The sequence below is a fragment of the Ursus arctos genome, unplaced genomic scaffold, assembly GCF_023065955.2.
Source record: "Ursus arctos isolate Adak ecotype North America unplaced genomic scaffold, UrsArc2.0 scaffold_32, whole genome shotgun sequence".
Taxonomy (NCBI): Eukaryota; Metazoa; Chordata; class Mammalia; order Carnivora; family Ursidae; genus Ursus; species Ursus arctos.
The window spans coordinates 13,680,806-13,700,117 of NW_026623008.1; the positions used below are offsets into that span (position 1 = coordinate 13,680,806).

Sequence of the window (19,312 nt, forward strand, 5' to 3'; positions counted from 1 at the left end):
CCCCCAGGCCCCTGAAGGACTTGCAGGCTGCTCCATGTCCCGGCCCAGGCCCCAGACCTACTTCAAATGTCAGGGAAAGCAGGCTGGGCACTGCTCTCAAGTGCTCTGAATCTGCTCCCCGAACCCGATGTGTGCTCCAGGGTGACCCAGGCACTGCTTACCCAGGGCCGGTGCCCGCCAAGCTATGCACGCCTTCCTCACGGCTCTCAGGCAGGGAACGCCTTTGGACTCCCCGGGGCCTGGGGAAGCAGACTCTCTGTCCAGCTCACTTTTCTGTCTCGTGTTTCTCACCTAGAGAGATGCTCTTCAGACCTCCTCAGTGAATGCTCTCCAAACGTTACCTGTAACACTGCTCCCTGGGGTCCACCAGCAACAGGATGCCACACGATCCCCCAAATGCAGAAGCCAGACAGACCCTCCCCACTTCGGGCAAGGTAAGGCCAAGGAAGGCGTCTTTGTGTGTTTCTGATGAATTATGCCTCCCAGCTCCAGAGGACAAGAACCCCGTACCTTCTTCACCTCGGGACAGCCCAGCCTCCTGCAGCTGGACCTGATCCTGACCTAAGTCAGAGTCTTCCGGAACGACTTCCCTGATCTTGGAGTACTGCTGTCCACTGACCAGAACCACGGGAGGACTAAGCTCTTTTGTTCATTTTTCCCAGAAGGAAACCAAAGCGATACTCGAGTCCCTCACATGTCCAGGAGCACAAAAGCTCGGACGCCTGAACACCCACTGCCCCCTCCCAGGGCTGTGGCAAGATGCACACGGCAAGGCTAACAAAAGTGACCACAAAGCACCTGCACGAATGACCCCAAAGAGACCTGAACTTCCCGTTCACAGGCAGAACAGAAACCAGAGGAAAAAAACTTCCCCAAACAAAAATGGGGCTTGCAAGGAGACTTGCTGAGTGGCAAACTTTTTGGAAAGATGGAGTTTTAAACACAAACACAAAAGGACAGAGATTTGAGGCAGAGGAGCCGTGCATACAGCTGGGCGGCCCTTAATTAGGGAAAGATTTGCAAAGCCTGTGGAGCGTTGGCCGATTTTCCCTGGGTCTCCGGAATGGAAAGAACGTGGAAACCAACGGGGTGACCAACAAGTTCGCATTCTGCTTGACACTCTCACTGAGTGTGAAGCCCCGGTCTGGTCTCCAGCCACCTTTTCAGCAGTTCTGGGGATCCGTGCCTTAGAGCAACAGAGGACGACGCCCTGGTCTGGGAAGAGGCAGGCTGGACCTGCTCCTTCCTAAGGGCACCTCCCACAGCACACAGGAAAGCTCTTCTGTCAAGGTGTTTTAAGGCAGAAACAGAATTCCAGGGAAGACTAGTAAGCCCCTCAAGACCCAGGGACTGCACTTGTTTGCATGTCTACGGCACCTTCATAAGCATTTCTCATGGACTTAAATATGCCGCACGTGGACAGAGTATCTGTAATGAAATAGAAAAATGACATCCCCCAGCTCCATCCGGGGGGGGGGGGGACACCTGCCTATTTGACTCCCAAGCGGCGAAGGGGGAGGCGGTGGTTTTCCCCACACAGCCACCACCCCACGTCTCAACTCTTCTTCCTGGGACATCGTGACGACAATGCAGCAGGGGGCACAGCCTTCTTAAACAGGCGCTTTAGCTCTACTTTGGAGGACACCCCGTGCCCCCCGGAAGTTACGGAAGTTCCCAAATCTAAGAGAGGTAACAAGGATCAGAAACAAAGGCAGAGCCTCTGCGCCCCCTTTCTCTGCCAAAACCTAAGAGCTAAGAGCTCAGGGAAACCAGGCAGCTGGAGCCTGTTCCCGGTTCCTTTGAGAGCAGCAGCTGTTACCAGCCGGAGCTGTGAGGGAGACACCAGGTGACAGAGCGCCTGAAAGATCTGATCTGGAAAGCCTGAGGTGCCTGTGAGATCAGAGGAGACAAAGGCGGGTGGTACTGAACTGTTCGGGGCTCCTCCAGAGGCAGGCAGGCAGGCTCGCAGAGCAACTTTGGGAAGAGGCACGTTTCCTAGCTCTAACCTTAAAATCGCAAATAATTGCTGTCTCTTCCGTTACGCAGCTAGAAAGTCTGAGTGGCAGCTAACAGCTGGTCCTCAGCGAGACCCAGTGCGCACTCATCACCTGCTTTTGGGCAAGGGGCTTGTGAGGCTTGAGCCAATGGCCAGGGCTTACCAGGCATCAACTCACAGGTCCTCATCAGAAGAGAAACACCCGCTCCTACCCTTTGTCCAGCTAGCTCCCTTCCTATCACTCTGTCTCAGGCTTTGCCTACTCCAAGGAGCTTTGCCTGAACCCCACCACAACGGTGGGCTTGGTGCCCCTCACGCCGCTTCCACAGCTCTGTGCTCCTCTCCACTGGAACCCCTGCATGATGTCCATCTAGATATCTGGCTCCCGCATGACTGGGGGCTCGTCAGACACAAATACTCCCTCACTCACCACCCTGACCCAGTGCTTCAGCGCAGGCTCTGGCACTCACGGGGGCCTGAGCGTGCCTTCCCCGGGGGTCCGTTTGTGCCAACAATGGGGATACAAAGCTCAACAGAGCAGACAAGATCCCTGCCATCAGAGAGCTTAGTGGGCAGTCAGAGTCACATAATTAATCCAACCGAGAGTAGAGGGGAGTACCACGGCTGCGGTGACCAAGGGACAGGGTGGGGGAGTGAGGCCCGAGCAGAGGTCTGCAAGATCAGCGAGCTGGTGTGGAGAGGTGTTCCCAGAAAAGGGGACAGCATGTGCAAAGATTCAACAACACAGGGCACAGGACCTTTGGGAAACCCTAGCAGATCAGCAGGTCAGCAGCGCTGACCCCATGGGGCTGGGCCTCCTGAGTTACGTTTCAGCTTCTCAAGGCCCCTCTGCCCTCTTTCCTCTCCCTCCTCAGACTACTCGGCTTGGAAGAGAGAGATGGAGAGCCCTCCGTCCCGGAGTCTGGGACGGGGCGTGGGGGGGGGGGGTGGTTACTGGCGGGCTCATCAACGATGCGGCCAGGCACCATGTGCACCATGGGGATGCGGACGAGCACCAGGACATTCCACAGGTGCTTTGGAGCCAGAGGGCCCCTCGGCGCCAACGGTGCAGAATCCGGAGGCAGCTCTTTTGCCAGGCCCCGCTGAGTGAGGCAGCCTGGAGGTGGGACTCCCCGGCAGGCAGAGTTCAAAGTGGGAAGGCCAATGGAACAAGGCGTGAAAATGCTGGGGAAGGAGCAGTGAGCGACTTTCCAGCGCCCGACGACCATCCCTTATTCCCTCCTTACATTCGGCATGGTCAGAACGAGGGGGAAATCCACTTGTAGGAAGAAGAATCATTTCCAGCCTGGGGCAAATCTCCTAAAGGGTTTCGTTCTGAACCCAGACTGTTATTTTAGCTTCCAGTCAGTAGTAATTAAGTGTGCCTACACATTCCAGAAAGAGGAGAGAGGGAGATTAACGATAATTAAATCTCTTCTGTATTTGGCCCCGAATCTCTGCTCGAGTGGCCTGCTGTCAGATACTTATTCCAAAGCCTCCATCTGACACAACTCCTACCAGCACCATCTGTAACATCAATTCTGGTCCTGGCATGAAGGTTTCAATTACACACGAGGTAACAGGCCCCCCAGGACCTGAGAGTCTGGAGTTTTACAAGCGCCGTCCTTCCCCGTTCTCCAGAATCTGGTCGGTGATCCTTTGCAGAGGGGAGGGCACAGGGACAGCCCCTTCGCGAGGCCTCTCAAAGGCAGGTTCTGCGCCTGTTGTGATTGACAGGGTCTCTAATGAGCCTTAATTGTGAGCGCAACAGGCCCAGGAAGGCAGCAACAGATGTGGCAACGCGGCAACCGCAAACCGCTTGACTAATGAATAAAAAGTGTCCTGCCTGATGAGGGCCAGTGACCCAAAAAAGGAGGGTGGAATCATTCTTCACCCCTGCACCTTTTCTAGAGCCCTGACTCCTTAATGCAAGTAACGGGAAGCCTAGGGGGGGCTAGAAGGCACCTGTTCCCACCCTCCTAAGAGAAAGCGACCGGGCATTGGCGCTATTTGGTGCCGGCACGCAGACCTGGGGTCACGCGATCACCACCACGGCTGCCTCCACCAGCATTTCATCTCTAACAATGGAAGGCTAGAAGAGGCCGTCCTTTCAATGCGGGAAGGGGAAAGTTCCACTCTGCGAAGACTGAACAACTTCTCGCGGGTGCTAATTACTGTGACGATATCTGCCTTCAGAGCCCACCATGGGCTGGGGATCTGCAGCAACAAGGAAGTAGCTCTTCCTGGAGAAGCGGTGAGCACAGACAGCATGGCGGGAGGAAGCCGGGCATCTGAGTCCGACGGACCTGGGGTTGATCCCGACCTTGCTACTTAGTAATGAGCGGTGAGGCTCTGACCAACTTATGAGGCCTTTCTGTTTCCTCATCTGTTAAGATATGGTGTGTGCTTTAAAGAAACTGAGTATGTGAAGGGTCAAGAAAAGTCTCTGGCAGTTGACAGTTATCAGCTAAAAACCAGGCCACCAGCAGAGTTTCCATTCATTTGCAGAACTCCCTGCAGACGGCTACTTACTCTAAGTCAGGTACCGTGCTAGAAGCTTCACACACACCATCTGTAGTTTCCAAGGGCAGTGACATCAGGCCCACCCCCAAGGTGAAGCAGCCATGGCTCAGAAGTCACCCAGCTCAGACATGGTGAAGACGAGAGCCCGGCTCGGCTGGGCCTTCCAGTTTCCAGGTGCTCACCCCTATCAGGCTCCCAGTGTCAGACTCACAGGTCCCTAAAACTGCCCAGCCAAGAATTTCACAGGCGCTCCATCTCCAAGCATACTAAAAGAGGCTTCTGTACGTTACACAGAAAGGGTATATGGGGAGGGGGGAGATCATTAAATAATCAGCCTGTGTCCAAGGAAATGTACAAAATAAATGGGCACTGTGCTGCAAGCCCAGCCCGAACATCACACCGTGGCTGGTGGCCCCTCAAAGGCATATTGCTGCACCGGGGCAGGAACAGGCAGTAGCAGGCAAGGTGCTAAAGTAGCCTCCCCACCAAGAGAAACAGACTCGGGAGAGGCTGAAGGGGAAGAGCCATGGAACGGGGAGGCCCACTGCTGGGTAACTGCAGAGGAGCCACAGATGTGGACTTGGGGGCTGGTTCTCGAGCTGGGGAGGGGGTGCCTGGGGCTCATGCTGGCAGTGCGGAGAGGGGGGAGATTAGAGATGGGGGTTCAGGCTGGGACAAGAGAGCAGCAATCCTGATGGGATGGAAGGAGGTGGAGGCACAGAGAGCAGGAAACTGGACCACGGCGGGGGGTGGGGGGGCTTGAGGGTCCCAGGTGGTCCATCCTGTGTGGCACCTGTAGATGGCTGAAGCAAAGGCAACGAGCTCGAGTGAGCGGGGAGGCTGTGGAAGCTGCCGCCCAGTCCTTGGACAGATCATGCTCCATCACCCCCCCAAATCCCACCATGCAGCCACTTTGTTTAGCCTCCCCACCAGGGCTTCCAAAATAGAAATGAACTCAGGGAGCTGAAGCAGGGAGCAGAGTGCCCACCAAAGCCCCCAGGGCAAGGTGTGGGGAAGACTCACACGGGCCAGCAGCCCCCCTCTGCCAGGACGCGATGGGAGGCAGGACACTACATCATCCCACTCTGCGGAATGACAGCTGTCCTTCCTGGCCATGACACTGGTCTCTGACCGCCTCTGCTGGCCCTAGGGTCGAGGGCAATGGCATCTCCCTGCTTTCCATCCCGTCAGACGCATGCCCACTGACAGGGTTCACGGAAGGCAGTGGAATGGTTCTCAGGACTGTCTCAGATGCCTCACTGGAGGGCCTTCTCTCCTCCGCCCTGCCAGGTTAAATACACCAAGCCCTGCAATGGTGCACTGGGTTCTAACCCCCATGAAAGTCAGGACTGGGACGGTCCACCTGTGCAAACACGGGAAGGCTGCCAGAACCCAGGGGTTAGCAACAGGTCCCGGAAAGCCAGCAAAGGTAATAAATGAATCAGCCAGCATGTATTAAGCACCTGTCTGTCATGCAGTAGGCATGTGACATACATCCACAAACCCTCCCAAGTGCTCCAGGAATGGGGTTTTCTTACCCCCACCTCGTATGCTGGAGCAAACTCTGGGAAATGAAGAGACCTGCCTTTGCTCTCAAAGCTGGAAGATGACTGAACGGGATTCAAGTCCCAGCCAGCCTCGCTCCACCCACGAAGTGAGCTGCAGGGGCAAGGGAGCCCAACCCCGGGGGCATCGGCCAGAGGCCCCCATCTGCTCGGCCCTCGCCACATTTTCACCGTACCCGGTAGGTTATTCGGTCACAGACCTGACAGAAATCAATGCCACTTCTGCCAGCAAAAGGGGATCCTGAAAGTTGTGACATCAACACAACGGTATCCACGGTGATGATCTTTCAGTTCTAGGCAATGGGACTCAAGTTCTGAGATTGTGACCATCTGGCCCTCACTTCACAGAGGAGACTACGAGACCCAGAGAGACCTGCCGACCACAAAGAAGTTAGTAGCAGACCCAACGCTACAACCCAGGGTCCCTGACTTCCGGTAAGATCTGCTTCATGTTCACAGTGCTTTCCTCCCATCCTCCTATTTCCTGCACTACCGAAGCAGCTAGAAGTTCTCTGAAGCAGCTATTCGAAGAAACCACAAGGAAAGCTGTGTTCCCTCTATGCCACTTTAACAGTTAAAAAAAGTTGTAAACTTGGCTAACATCATACTTATGGCCATTGCCAAAAAGGGTCTAGAATCCAGGTCATTTGATATGCAGGTTATATACCTTTCTAGGAAACCAATGTTTTCCAAAGTGGATTCCATGACAGTGAGTTAGAAAAATGCTAGGTTCAAGGAAATGTTGTTTTTAACTACAGGAGTTCTCAGAACCTTTAATGAGACGCCATGGACGGTGAAGCTCCTAGACAGCACAGCGGGCCCCGTTTCCGCCGTTGCTCACGGTCTTTGTCCCTCAAGAGGCTCAACCAAGGTGAGCCAACCAACTTCGTGACAGGCAACAGGCAGGTTGCCTCCAGGAAGAAATTCAACCCATCCACTGAGCAGAAAGCCAAGTCATCCGTGAAGGCCACTCTTCCAGCCGTGCTATCCTGTTTCACTGGGCACCCCACAGAGAAGGACACAGAGGATGTGTCCGAGACACGTGCACTGCTCCCTCTGTGACTCACCTGTCTGTGTACCTGGCTTCCCGTCCTTACAAAGTATTCCCACTTTTCTTATTAGTGGACCGTCCGCACACAGCGGCCGGGAATCATGGAGTCAGACTGCCTGGGTCCAAAGCTTGGCTGCACCACAGCCACCTGGCGACCTTGGCCAAGATGCCCAGGCCCCTGCCGCTGCTTCAGTCTGGTGGGTACAACAGTGACAGCCTCAGAAGGCACTTTCTTAAGATTTAGGCAGGAACCTTCTTTGTCATAAGTGGCAAATACTTTTCAGAGTTTGTTCTCAGCCTTTTCATTTAACTTTATTTCAGCTTTTAAGTTAAAAGTGCACGTGGTCATAAGTCATCCTTTCGGCGTTAGTCTCTACGCCTCAGGACCGAGGCCTCCCCCGTCTCAGCACCAAACACCGCTGCGGCTTCCCTCCTGCTCCTAGCCTGTCTGCTTCCTGCTACCCCGTGAGCGGGATGAGCGCGCGCCCAGCAAGAGATCCTCAGCTTGTCCGCCCTCACGTTTTTAGTTGTTCCAGCAATCTGATTGAGTAATCCTTTGTTTCTTCCCAGTGAAACACGAATGTCACTTATAATACATCCTAAGTGCCTATGGGACGGGGCCTGGTGCTGAGCGGGCCGACTCCACTCACTTCTGCCCCCGGGGCTGAGCTCCGCAGCGGCCGTCACACGTGGCCCACCTGCCGCCCGGGGAGCCCATGCCCAGCTGCTCCCGCTGTCCTGCTGCCGCCAACGGGATCTTGTCCTTCCACCCCAGGTGCCTTACAGACTCCAAGTGCCTTATGCTGGGTCGTGTGCTGATGCCGGTACATTTGACTTAAAGGCAGTCACCTTCCTGACCCAGCCTTTCAGCTTTTGCAGTGCAAGAACTTGCTTTTCCTAAAACTTCTAGATTTACTTTATTAACTGAAAGAAGAAATAGTGGCTTACTACTTGTGTTTGAACAGAACCCTTTTCTAAAGCGCACCCCCTGCCCGCACACACACATACACAGGGCACAGTGTGTGTGCGTGCGCGTGTGTGCTGGGCGACAGTTACTGACGGCTTCACCTCCGCACCACCATTCCCATTGAGTCCACTGCTCCCAACAGCCGGGCCAAGCAGAAACCAAACCGAAAGAGGCAAGGAAGAGAAGTTTACAGAGGCTTTTCTCCTGAAGCACTTACAAGTTCCATGGCCACCAGCCCGCCTCATCACAAATCTCTTTTACAGTTTCACCTGAAAAGAGAATTCTAGCAGGACATACAAGAAATGACATGCTATCACGTTTTCATCTTTGAGACCGCAATCCAGTGGACGACACGCTGAATCAACAGCTGAGCTCGACTTTCCCCTGGGTCCCACATCCGGTATGGGACATCCTTGCCACCCCTGGGTCCCACATCCGGTATGGGACATCCTCGCCATCCTCGGCTATAAAAGGGGAGGCGCCAGCTCGCCTTACAGAGTGGCTCAGAAGATTAAACCAGGTGACAGATCAAATGTATAATAACGCGGCCTGTATATATCAGTGTTTCAACATCTGATGGGTCTCCATTAGAGCTATTTTCCATGTCATTCACTGAAAATGACTTTAGGAAGAATGAACAGGGGGGAGAGTCAGATTCTAAATCTGAGCCCAAACACAAAATCTCTTTTTAGAACTTTAGCATTTCCTCTGAAAAACAACAAAAGTGAACCGGGTGGTCGACAGCTATGGGGACAGGAGACTGCTTTCAAATACCCTAGTTTTGGAGAATTTCGAGCCCCTGGCCATAATGAGTCATCTCTGTTACCGCTCTAGAACTGCTCAGGACCAGCAGACACGTCATTCCGGTCCCTGGAAACAGTCCTGCTCCCCAAGGAACACATGCGCACAAAGGAAAGCAAATGGCCCCCGTACTTTTCTCCCTCGTTCACTTGGCTTCAAGTTTTAATTGTCTGGGCTGCCTGCTCCGGAGGCAATCCATCTCATTCTTAATTGGATCAAATGAGGGCCCATTCTTCTGCGTATAAGAGAACTCATCAGAATTTCAAATAACTTCCCGGGCACATCTCTGAGGGAGCAGGTCAGGGGAGGGCACCCCAGGGAGCCCCACTTCCCCTTCCAAGCCAATCACGCCATTCTGTCCTCGTTTACAAGGGCTGCCTAGCTGTCACCTTGACACAAATCAGAGGCCGCACCATTAGGTGGCAGGGTCCTCGCCTCTGCAACACGCTGGGGTCATGGAAGGCCATCTCGCTCTGGAGGGGCAGCCCTGGGCAGGGAACAGGGAGCCAGTTCAGCACCTCGGTCCAGGGGCTGCTTTCTCCCCTCCCTTGCTTTTAGTCCCCACAGCTGCAGTCCATTCAAAGAGCAAAAAACGCTTGCATGAAAAGGCTCACCACAACTTTCCAAGGAATGGAGTTCATTAAAATACTGCTGGAGGCCCTTGGCTGGAATGCTTTTCCCCTTGTAAAATGGGAACTGCCGCTCAGTGTCACCTGTAGGGAAGCTCAGGATAAGCTCAGAAACATCAGTGCAACAGAGACTGTGCAGGGGCTTTTGCATAATTACCAATTATTCGATCCATTCCCCTTCTCCTGCTCCAGAGACAATATCCGGCCTCGGAGAGAAAACTTCCCGGCAGACCCTGGGCAGACCCGAGGATGAACGGGAGAATGGAAGCTGGAAGCCAAGTCCCCCCACCCTTGACATAGAGCCACAGGGAACCTCCCTCGGTACCAGCGGATGGTGTCTGGTATAGGGCTCCAAAACCACCACGCACCAGCCCCAGCCCAGGCGTCCATGGTGTGTCAGTGGGGAACCCTCAGCTCGTGGGTGCCCAGCAGGGGGAAGAAGACGCCCAGCTGGGAGGCCCACTCGCCAAGCCCCAGGCAGGAAAAGGCCAACTTCCCTGAGCCTCAACAAGACTTAAGGCTTCAGTGCAGAAAGCATTCTTTTTGTATTAAAATGTCTTACATGTGGGCATGTTACAGACTGGAATGTAATTATTTAAAGAAAAGAAACATAAAATTCTCTACTCCAGGCAGCCACTTTGGGATTTGCCCCCCAAACTCCAAAGATGTGTATTTGCTCAACTGTCAGGGACGGTCTGGGGGAAGGACCTGAGGAACAGAGGGAGAGGCCGGCTGAAAGGTGGCCAGCAGAGAGTCAGGGGGGAGGGCAGACACTCACTGCTGGCTAGGCATAGCCATGAAAGAGCCTGGACCACCTTTACTCAAAAGTAAAGACAAACAAATGTGCTGGCTGGGTATCTGCTTGGTAGACACAGAGCGCCAAGCTGGCCACAGCCAAGTCTTCCTTCTTCCAGAAGTCTTCCCTAAATTCTCCACTAAATGCCAGCTCTATGGAGCCAGGCCTTTCATCCCGTATCGCCGGCACCTGGAAGAGTATTTGACCAACAGCAGAGGTGAAATTCTTGTAGAAAGAATAACTTTTGACAGCCCTCCTCGGAGCTGATGAACCGGTGAAGACCAATGGTCTGAGAAGCCAGCCAAGGTCATTCTCACCAGGGGTCAAGTTTTAGGATCCTGGCATTTTCTCCTGTGGAAGGAGAGCCAAGGAATAAATGCTGCATTTCTTCCCAGGGCTGAGCACAGTGCCTCACTCAGAAGGGGTGCTCAGGAAATGTGGGCTTGAATCCATTAAGTTTTCACCCACTTAAGCTAAGACCCCTTTAGAAAGAAGACCTTTTAAATGTTGCCTCTGAAACAAAGGAGGAAAAAATGCTGATGTGAGACTACTTGTAAATGGTGAAGGTAAGTGGCAAGTCAGGCAGGAGGAAAACACAAGCCTGGGGCGCCTGGGTGGCTCAGTCTTTAGGCTTCTGCCTTCAGCTCGGGCAGTGATCCCAGGGTCCTGGGATCGAGTCCCTGCATCGGGCTCCCTGCTCAGCTCGGAGCCTGCTTCTTCCTCTCCACTCCCCCTGCTTGTGTTCCCCCTCTCGCTGGCTGTCTCTCTGTCAAATAAATAAATAAAATCTTTAAAAAAAAAAAAAAAGAAAGAAAGAAAGAAAAGAAAACACAAGCCTCCTCACTGCCGAGCACAGATAAACTGGATCATCACAGCTGCAGGACCCTGGGTCCCCACGCCCAGCACGTCTTCATCACCTGGGGACAGAGTGGGGTTTGGTGCTTCATTCCACACAGCTACCACTGGGAGAATAATTTCCAGAACTCGTTGGTTCTGCTATTAAAGACTGAAAAACTGAGTAGCAATGCTTAGCAGAAATCAGACAGATAACAATATTAATGAACTGTTAAATATAATATTAGCCTTCATTTCAGCAATCACAAAGGTGTGGAGCTTGACTCCCCCGGCTGCTTCATGGACTGCAGGTTCTTGGAGACTTCAAGCTCATCTGCCGGGCTCCCAGTGCCTAAGTACACCCCCTGCACCCCAGCCCTGTGACCTGTCAGGCCTGAAGACTCGCATGCTCCTGGCAGCCCTCACGCTGTTAAGAGGTGGACGATTTCTGCAAGCCATTCACAATACAGGTCCTGCAGAGGCTGGCAGGGCGAAACTCCGCACGCCTAGCTGGCCCTTTCTATTTCTGGAGGGCAATTCTGGCTGCTCCGAAGAGGGATATGCTGCTACGGAGACCGACCGCGCTCTGAGCTCCCCTGCCGAAGCACCTCTAACAGCTCCCCGGTCTCTTCCACCTCTAACCCACAGGCCTGGCCAGGACGGCTCAGGGGCTTTCCCAGCTGATGCCCTCCCCCGGGCTTGAGTAACACCGGGGGACACCCACGAGCTGGACCTTTGGGTGGCTACAGCACAGAAGAGAGAAGGAATTAAAAATGAAACAACTAACGTTTCAGGCAAAGACTCTCCTGCCTGGTTAAACAGATTTAGGGCTATTTTTGGTCTGCTCTTAAAAAGGGCAAAGGACGGATGGCCTGCTGGGTGCCAATTTGCAGAAACAAACTCCTTCCTCAGCTCAGGGCTCAAACTACACCCCAGCCAAGTTTCGGCTATTACTGCCAGCGTGCAGAGTAAAGCCGTAGAAGGTCAAACTACAGGAAGCCAAGGGAGCATCTAAACATCATAGGATTGTTGGCCCACACGGACGAGTGGGTATTTTTGAAATGGCTTAACAACGGATTTCGGCTGGCTTCACGCTAGTACGACGGGATTAATATGTAATAAAATGATGTTCTGGCCGTCTGCAAAGGAAGGTCACTTCCCACCAATCCCAGCATGCACCATAATCCCGAGGCAGCAAAAGCTCTGATGCTGGGAAAAAAACAGAAGAAGGAAAGCTCATCTGGCATGATAAATTGGGCTGCCCTGCCCTGGCCGCCAAGGACACACCACATTTCTCTTTCATACGACTCCGTAACCGGACTGCTGGTGGACCGGATAAATTCCCCTACGGTTCTCTGGCTCCAACATCTAAGCGTGGCCATTCCCTTCATGGAGAATGCTGGCAAATCCTAACATTCTTGTCAGGCTTAAAACTGGAGACTTCTCTTGAAAACAACTACCTCCCTTTCATTATTTTAGGCAGGTGAGCACGGGAGGAATGACTGCAATTTGCACCGAGCAGTGCATTTGCTGCTCTGAAAACATCTGACTGATCCCAGATTACGTGAAACAAAGGCCTGGACCCACTGCTTCTACATGGACCCAGAATAGTGTGAGTTTTCTGCAATCACAGCTCTGGGAAGAAATACAACTGCGAGGGAACTTCAGAGACGCGGCGGTACACTCGGCATGGACCAACTCTTAAAAGAAAGAAGGAATTCTGCAGACCCAGTTAAAAACAAAACAAACCCCCCACCCCACCGTCATTCCCAGGGCAAAGAGAAGAAAAATAGCAGCAACGAAAGGAAAACACTGAAAGAAGTAATTTCTACGAGTGGTCATTGGACCTTGTACAAAAGCAGCCCCAAAGCCCCTCATACACTACAGTGCAGAGCAAGGACCTTGAAGCAAGGCCATTAATCAAAAAGTGCCTTTTGAAGCATGTCAGTATAGTTTTAACGAGGTGTGCTTTACCAGATCCTAATTCGGTGAAAAGCCGTGCTCCATTTCCATTCTGACATTCATCATAGTTCAAATTAAAAAATTAATGAGAACACCCGATTCCCCAGCCCATTCTGGATGATGGGAATCTATTATGGCCTCCTGTTCAGCCTCAGGAGGTAGACGGGGCCCAAGGCTGGCCTCCACACAACCTGGCGAGGGGCGGTCGGCGCCTCTCCAGCACCCCCCCACCCACGGGGCAATGGACAAAAATGAACTGCTAATCCCATGTGGCCTGGCTCTAAGGAGGGGCCGTCTTTCAGGTCTCTAGTGCTGCTGTTGTTTTTAATTACAGGAACGCTCAATTATTCTCCATAAAACAGATGTTTTAGTATTTTAGATTACTAATGAATTATTTAACACATTGCCCCCGAACAGTTCAGATGGACACATCAGGAAGACACACCGCATTTGATCTGTTGTTCTGGGTGTGATGGATTCACGCAAAAGGGCCCTGCAGAGGTACCCCCGCAGAAGGAACTGGGACTCCTGGTGCTGCCTGGCTTCTTCCTCGGAGTCGAAATCATCCAAAAGAGGTGAAGTGGTCCGATGTACATTCAAGGGGGATTATGAAAACCAACGGAAGCACTAACACAAACCACAGCGTCCAGCTCAGTACCAGGCACACAGCAGGGGTTCGACGACTGTCAGCGGTCAAACCCGCAACCCAGGTCTGCCTCCATCCCCGTCTCCAGCCAAGTTCTGCAGGAGACAAAGTCGCAAGGAGGAAAGCAGTGCATTCTGACGGTAACCCATGGGAGGCTCCACAGCACATCCCCTCTCAGGGACAGGATCAGTGTGGTACTTTGACGAGGGTCCAAGGGGCCTCCTGCAAACAGCATGCCAGGGCCAACCTGGGGGCGCACCTGGTGTAAGGCTGAGGTGAGAGACAGCTCCCAAGGTTCTCCTTCACTCCCCATCAGTGCTGCAGTTTTCCTGCCAAGCCCCAGCCCCAGCAGAGGAAGCAGCTGACCAGTTCCCGTAAAAGCAGCTCTGTGCCCATCACCGAGAGAGACAGTGACGGGGGGATCGCAGAGAAAACACACTGCTGTTGCCATAAGAACACAACAGCCTGTCGAACACCAAGAAGGGTCTACTGAGAAAAATTCGCTCATCATTTCTTCTCTGGTTGATTTCTAAAATACTGTAATAGCTAAATTGGCACGCCAGGTTTAAACTCAGCCAAGCATGCTTTCATGCTGAGTTTAAAGACAAAGAAGCCTCTGCCGCTGACCCAATTAGGGATCGGATCATATCTTCAGCCTTTGCCCACCTCTGCCACATATAATCAAGCAAAAATCTCCGACCAAGAGAAACGCGAAGCAATACGGCGCTCCCCAGGCTGCTGCCTTGTAGGGCTGGGAGTCACATCGGGCCAAGCAAGCGAACCGCCGTGCGCAGCAGGCTCAGTGAGGGGGGTGGTGACGATAACCACCGCCCCAAGTTCAGCCCTCCTTCTGACCCGCGAGGACCCCTTGCAACTGTCCAACTGCATACCTCACGATTTCCCAGCAAAGACTGCTTTCGCTAAACACCCTCCCGCCCCCGCCTAACCCGCCCCTCTCCCCAACTCACATGCTGTCCAAAACCAGATCCAACCCATCCCGTGTTTGGGCCGATGCTGAAAAACCAGGAGGTCTCACAAACTCCAAATGTACGGCTTCTCTAGAAAAGTGTGAAAACAAGTCACAGAGGACCGTCCTCCCACAGGGCAACGGCGAGCAGCTGGAGCAGAGAGCCCACTGCCCTCCAGACGGGGCCTCACCACAGGGGCCCGCAGCAGACAGCCCACTGCCCTCCAGACGGGGCCTCACCACAGGGGCCCGCAGCAGAGAGCCCACTGCCCTCCAGACGGGGCCTCACCACAGGGGCCCGCAGCAGACAGCCCACTGCCCTCCAGACGGGGCCTCACCACAGGGGCCCGCAGCAGACAGCCCACTGCCCTCCAGACGGGGCCTCACCACAGGGGCCCGCAGCAGACAGCCCACTGCCCTCCAGACGGGGCCTCACCACAGGGGCCCGCAGCAGACAGCCCACTGCCCTCCAGACGGGGCCTCACCACAGGGGCGTGCAGGCACTCGGTCCACCGCCAGGGCTGACGGCACCTCCCTGCCTCTGGGTTCTGACCTCACTCAGCACACTTAGAGGCTTGTGTGCCTCGCAATCCTACCCTCTCTTCTTTCACACTCACCTCACATGTCTGTGTCAGCCGGGACCCATCACATCTTTAAGTCCGCCTTCCTCCCTTCCATCCCAAGGGCCTGTGGCTGCCTTGCTCATCAGGGCCCCTGACCTCAAGAAACCTCCCCCTCCTTCTCACTTGTGGGAATGTCACCGGGACAGACTAGTGCGTTCACCACCCTCCCCAATCCGGCGGCCTCCCGACGGGGACCGCGGGTGCCCGTAAGCACGTGCACGGTGGCGACGAGGGGCCGAGGACGGCTGCGAAGTCCTCTCTGTGAATGACACGAGACTCCTGCAAGAATGCTTCTCCTAGTACCATCGCTCTGAATTCAGACGGTGGAATAAGGCATCACTACAGCACATGGACACGTTTTCAAATCATTATCGTAAAAGACACCTCGTTGATGGGCCACGGTTGGCAGTGGACCATCACATCCCAGGAGACAGGGGTGCAGCGACCACAACAGAGGACTTGGCACTCGAGCCGGAACACAATGGCCAAAGAAGCTAGTGACTCAGTTGGCCTCTTGGGGCCTGATTCTAGTTTATCTTACTTCTTTTCAGTATTTTCCAGAGCTTAATGGATTTTAAATATTTTGAGGCATTTCAAATAATATTAATCTGAGGCATCAATCTGAGACCAATCATTCTGAATTTAAAAATATACAGATATTTAAATAATAGATGTGATGAGCTCTCTGACAGCTGACTTTGGTGTTCTGTACCGGTCAAAGTGCAAGTGAAGCCCCTGAGGTATTTTATAGGGTAGATTTTGTGTTGTCTTGGCTGGAGGAACCTGCGCAGCAGCAAAGAAACGAAAGAAGCCTAGCACCAGGCACTGCTGAATGCCCGCTGGGTGTGTGTGGCCTCTTCCTCCCCGTGCTGAAATGCAAGCTTCTAGAAACTGAAAACATGCAGCTGGGGCAAGGGGACAGAGCGTGATCAACTTGTGAGCTCCCATCTTGGGCTTTATCAACCCAGCTGGCTCTGGGAGACAACCGCGGGGAGGACTCCCAGAACTCGGTGGTGGTGGTGGTGGTGGTGGAGGAAGGTCTCTTCTGCGTTTGGAACTCCGTGTGGAAAAAGGCACACAGAGGCAACCAAGTATGAGCCACAGCCCAAGTGAGACCCTATGAACAAAGCTCATACCAGGTCGATCAGGTCGCTGAGGTTCTTCTCGATTTGCTGAGGAGGCAGGCGCCTCATCAAGTCCAAGGCACAGTCCAGCTGCTGGTCACTCTGTGAAAAGAGAAACAGAAGCGTCTAGGTCATTTTGCCAACAGAAGCACCAAAACCCCTTTTCAAAAAGCATCCTTGGGGCATGTGGGTGGCTCAGTTGGTTAAGCGTCTGCCTTCGGCTCAGGTCGTGATCCCAGGATCCTCGGATGGAGCCCCGTGTCAGGCTCCCTGCTCAGCGGGAAGCCCGCTTCTCCCTCTCCCTTTGTCCTCCCCCACCCCCAGCTCGTGCTCATCTGCTCTCAAATAAATAAATAAAATCTGGAGAAAAAAAAAAGCACATCCTTGCATGCAGTTTCAGCTTGCCCAGGGTATTCTAACACCAAGCAGGCCCGCAGTGGGCCCTCCGACAACTCTCCGGAGCGGGGTCGGGGGGACAGGCTCTGTGACAGCACGATCTATCTCAAGTGGCGATGTCCGGAAGATACTCAAAAAGTGTGAAGCGGGCCGGAGTTCCACCCACACCTGAAAGCCCCCTCGGCTTTCCTGTTCCAATTCCGTGGATCACGGAGATGCAAATGTGTTACTTCCTGATAGGCCCTGCAAAGGAGCATGCTCCTTTGCTGTACCCTGGATATACGCGTCAGGTAATGTCACCAGGCCAGGTGCCTTGATGCACTCCGGGCCAGGGACAGAGCCAGGCAAAGAACAAGTGGCAAGATGCGCGCCGAAGTTAAAGTGCTTCAGTCCCAGCTGCAGCCTGGGACGCATCCCCAGCTGCCAGGCCCTTGCACAGGCGACTGAGACCTGGAGCATCTCCGGTCAAGAGGTGTCTCCAGCTGCAGAGCAGACAAGTGCGGCAAACTGGGGTCACTGCTGTCGCAGGGGCCCGGGAGGACAAAGACCCCACTGTGTGCTCCCCAGGACTCGCCTCACTGGATATTCAGGCTGCAAATACTTACTCAGAGATACCACGTGCCAGTCACCATCAATACGTGATCAATAATGGAGGTGGGGAGGAGGAGGAAGGAGCTGGTAAAGTGAGAGTAAATTCAGTGCCCAGCGGGCTGTGGCACAGGCTAGACCTCAGGAGGTATGACAAGAAAGGTGAGCAAGGTGGCCCAGGCAGAGCAGGAAGACCACGGGACATCCCCCTGAGAAGTACACCTGAGGCAGCCGACACTGCCCATCACAGGCTCCAGCTCGTGCGCCCAGACCCATCTCAGAATTTTTAGAAGCCCCAAATCAACACGCCAAAGAATCTTCATAAAATATAAACTAATCCTGGAAATGCCACAATTGCCTGTGATGAACCAGAACCTCCGAATACAACCATCTACACGTCGGGGATATTCACCACAAACAGGCTATGGGACAAGGACCCACTCTGTACTCGACCGAAGAACTAACACAGCAAGTTAACTGGAGGCTATTTCGTTCCCAGGTAACTGGACATATACAGTGGGCTGTTTTTCTAAAAAGAAACAACAGCAAACCTGCCCCCCCCCCCCCCCCCCCCGTTGAAGGTGGTTATCAGGGACAATTGATTCTGGGATACACAACCAAGTGGCTACTGCCCTACAAAGAAACACACACTCACTCACCCCGGAAATGGTGTAGCACTTGTTCTGATCAGTGAAACATCGTAGCAACCACGAATCCCCTACTGGCGCCACGCCTTCTATGCCAGCCAATGCCACGGTGACACGGGTCTGGCCTGCTGCCATGGGAAGGCATTTTCACACCATTTCAAGGGTCGCGAACACAGATCAACTGAGTTGCCACTAGAGTGACTACATTCAGTTTCCAGTTCTGCCATTCGTTAACTATAACGTTGGGCAAATTTCCTAACCTCTCCGAGTCTCTCTTTATCCATAAAATGGGGACATTATCTGCTTCACAGGGTTGTTGCAATGATTCAATACCTGTGAAATTTTTAATATACAGCAGTATGTTATTTGGGAGTATTTTCTGCATATAAATACATGTTTTAAATATTTCAAAAACATTAAAAATATACATATATATATATATATATATATATATATATATATATATATTTCATAACATTTGCCCCACTCAACGCAACCCTGAAATCTTTCCTGTTGCTACAAACTGGAGCTCTGTGCTCCAACTCCATGAACAGCTGTGTATCCCCACCCCACCCCATGACTGCACCAGAAGAGAAAACCCTAAATGACTCCAAACTAGTTAAAAGATGTAAACTAATGAGCCAAAGACCTAAACATACACCTCCACTAAAGAAGACTTACAGATGGCAAATAAAGAATATGAAAAGATGCTCCGCATCGTTTGTTACCAGGGAAACGCAAATTAAAGCCACGATGAGATCCCATTATACACCTATCAGGAGGGCCAAAATCCAGAACTCTGATTGCTGACAAGGACGTGCGGCAACAGGAACGGTGACTCGCTGCTGGTGGGAACGCAAAATGGTACAGAGCCACCTTCAAAGACAGTGTGGCTGCTTCCTACAAAACTGAACAGTCTCACCAAACGATCCAGCGACTGCACTCCTTGGTATTGACCTTTCAAAGGAGCTGAAAACTTATTTCCATACAAAAACTGGCACACCAATGTGGGTAACAGCTTTATTCACAACTGCCAAAACTTGGGAGCAGCCAAGATGTCCCCCGGCAGGTACGTGGATGAACCACCTGTGGGCCGTCCAGACGCTGGAATATCATTCCGCCCTAAGAAGAAAGGAGCTCTCGAGCGTGAAAAGTCACGCAGGAACCTTCAACGCGTATGACCAAGTGCAAGAAGCC

The 19,312-nt window shown here is 53.1% G+C and overlaps 1 protein-coding gene across 2 annotated transcripts in view; it reads right to left on the reverse strand.

Annotated features, from left to right (window-relative positions):
• The window catches only part of CAPZB (capping actin protein of muscle Z-line subunit beta), a 129,089-nt gene that overhangs the window by 53,984 nt on the left and 55,793 nt on the right, over positions 1–19,312 (reverse strand). For both annotated transcript variants that reach the window (XM_044390545.3, XM_026517193.4), the window contains exon 2: positions 16,497–16,586. In XM_044390545.3, the coding sequence (XP_044246480.1) occupies positions 16,497–16,586 (90 nt within the window). The remainder of the gene's footprint in view (positions 1–16,496; positions 16,587–19,312) is intronic.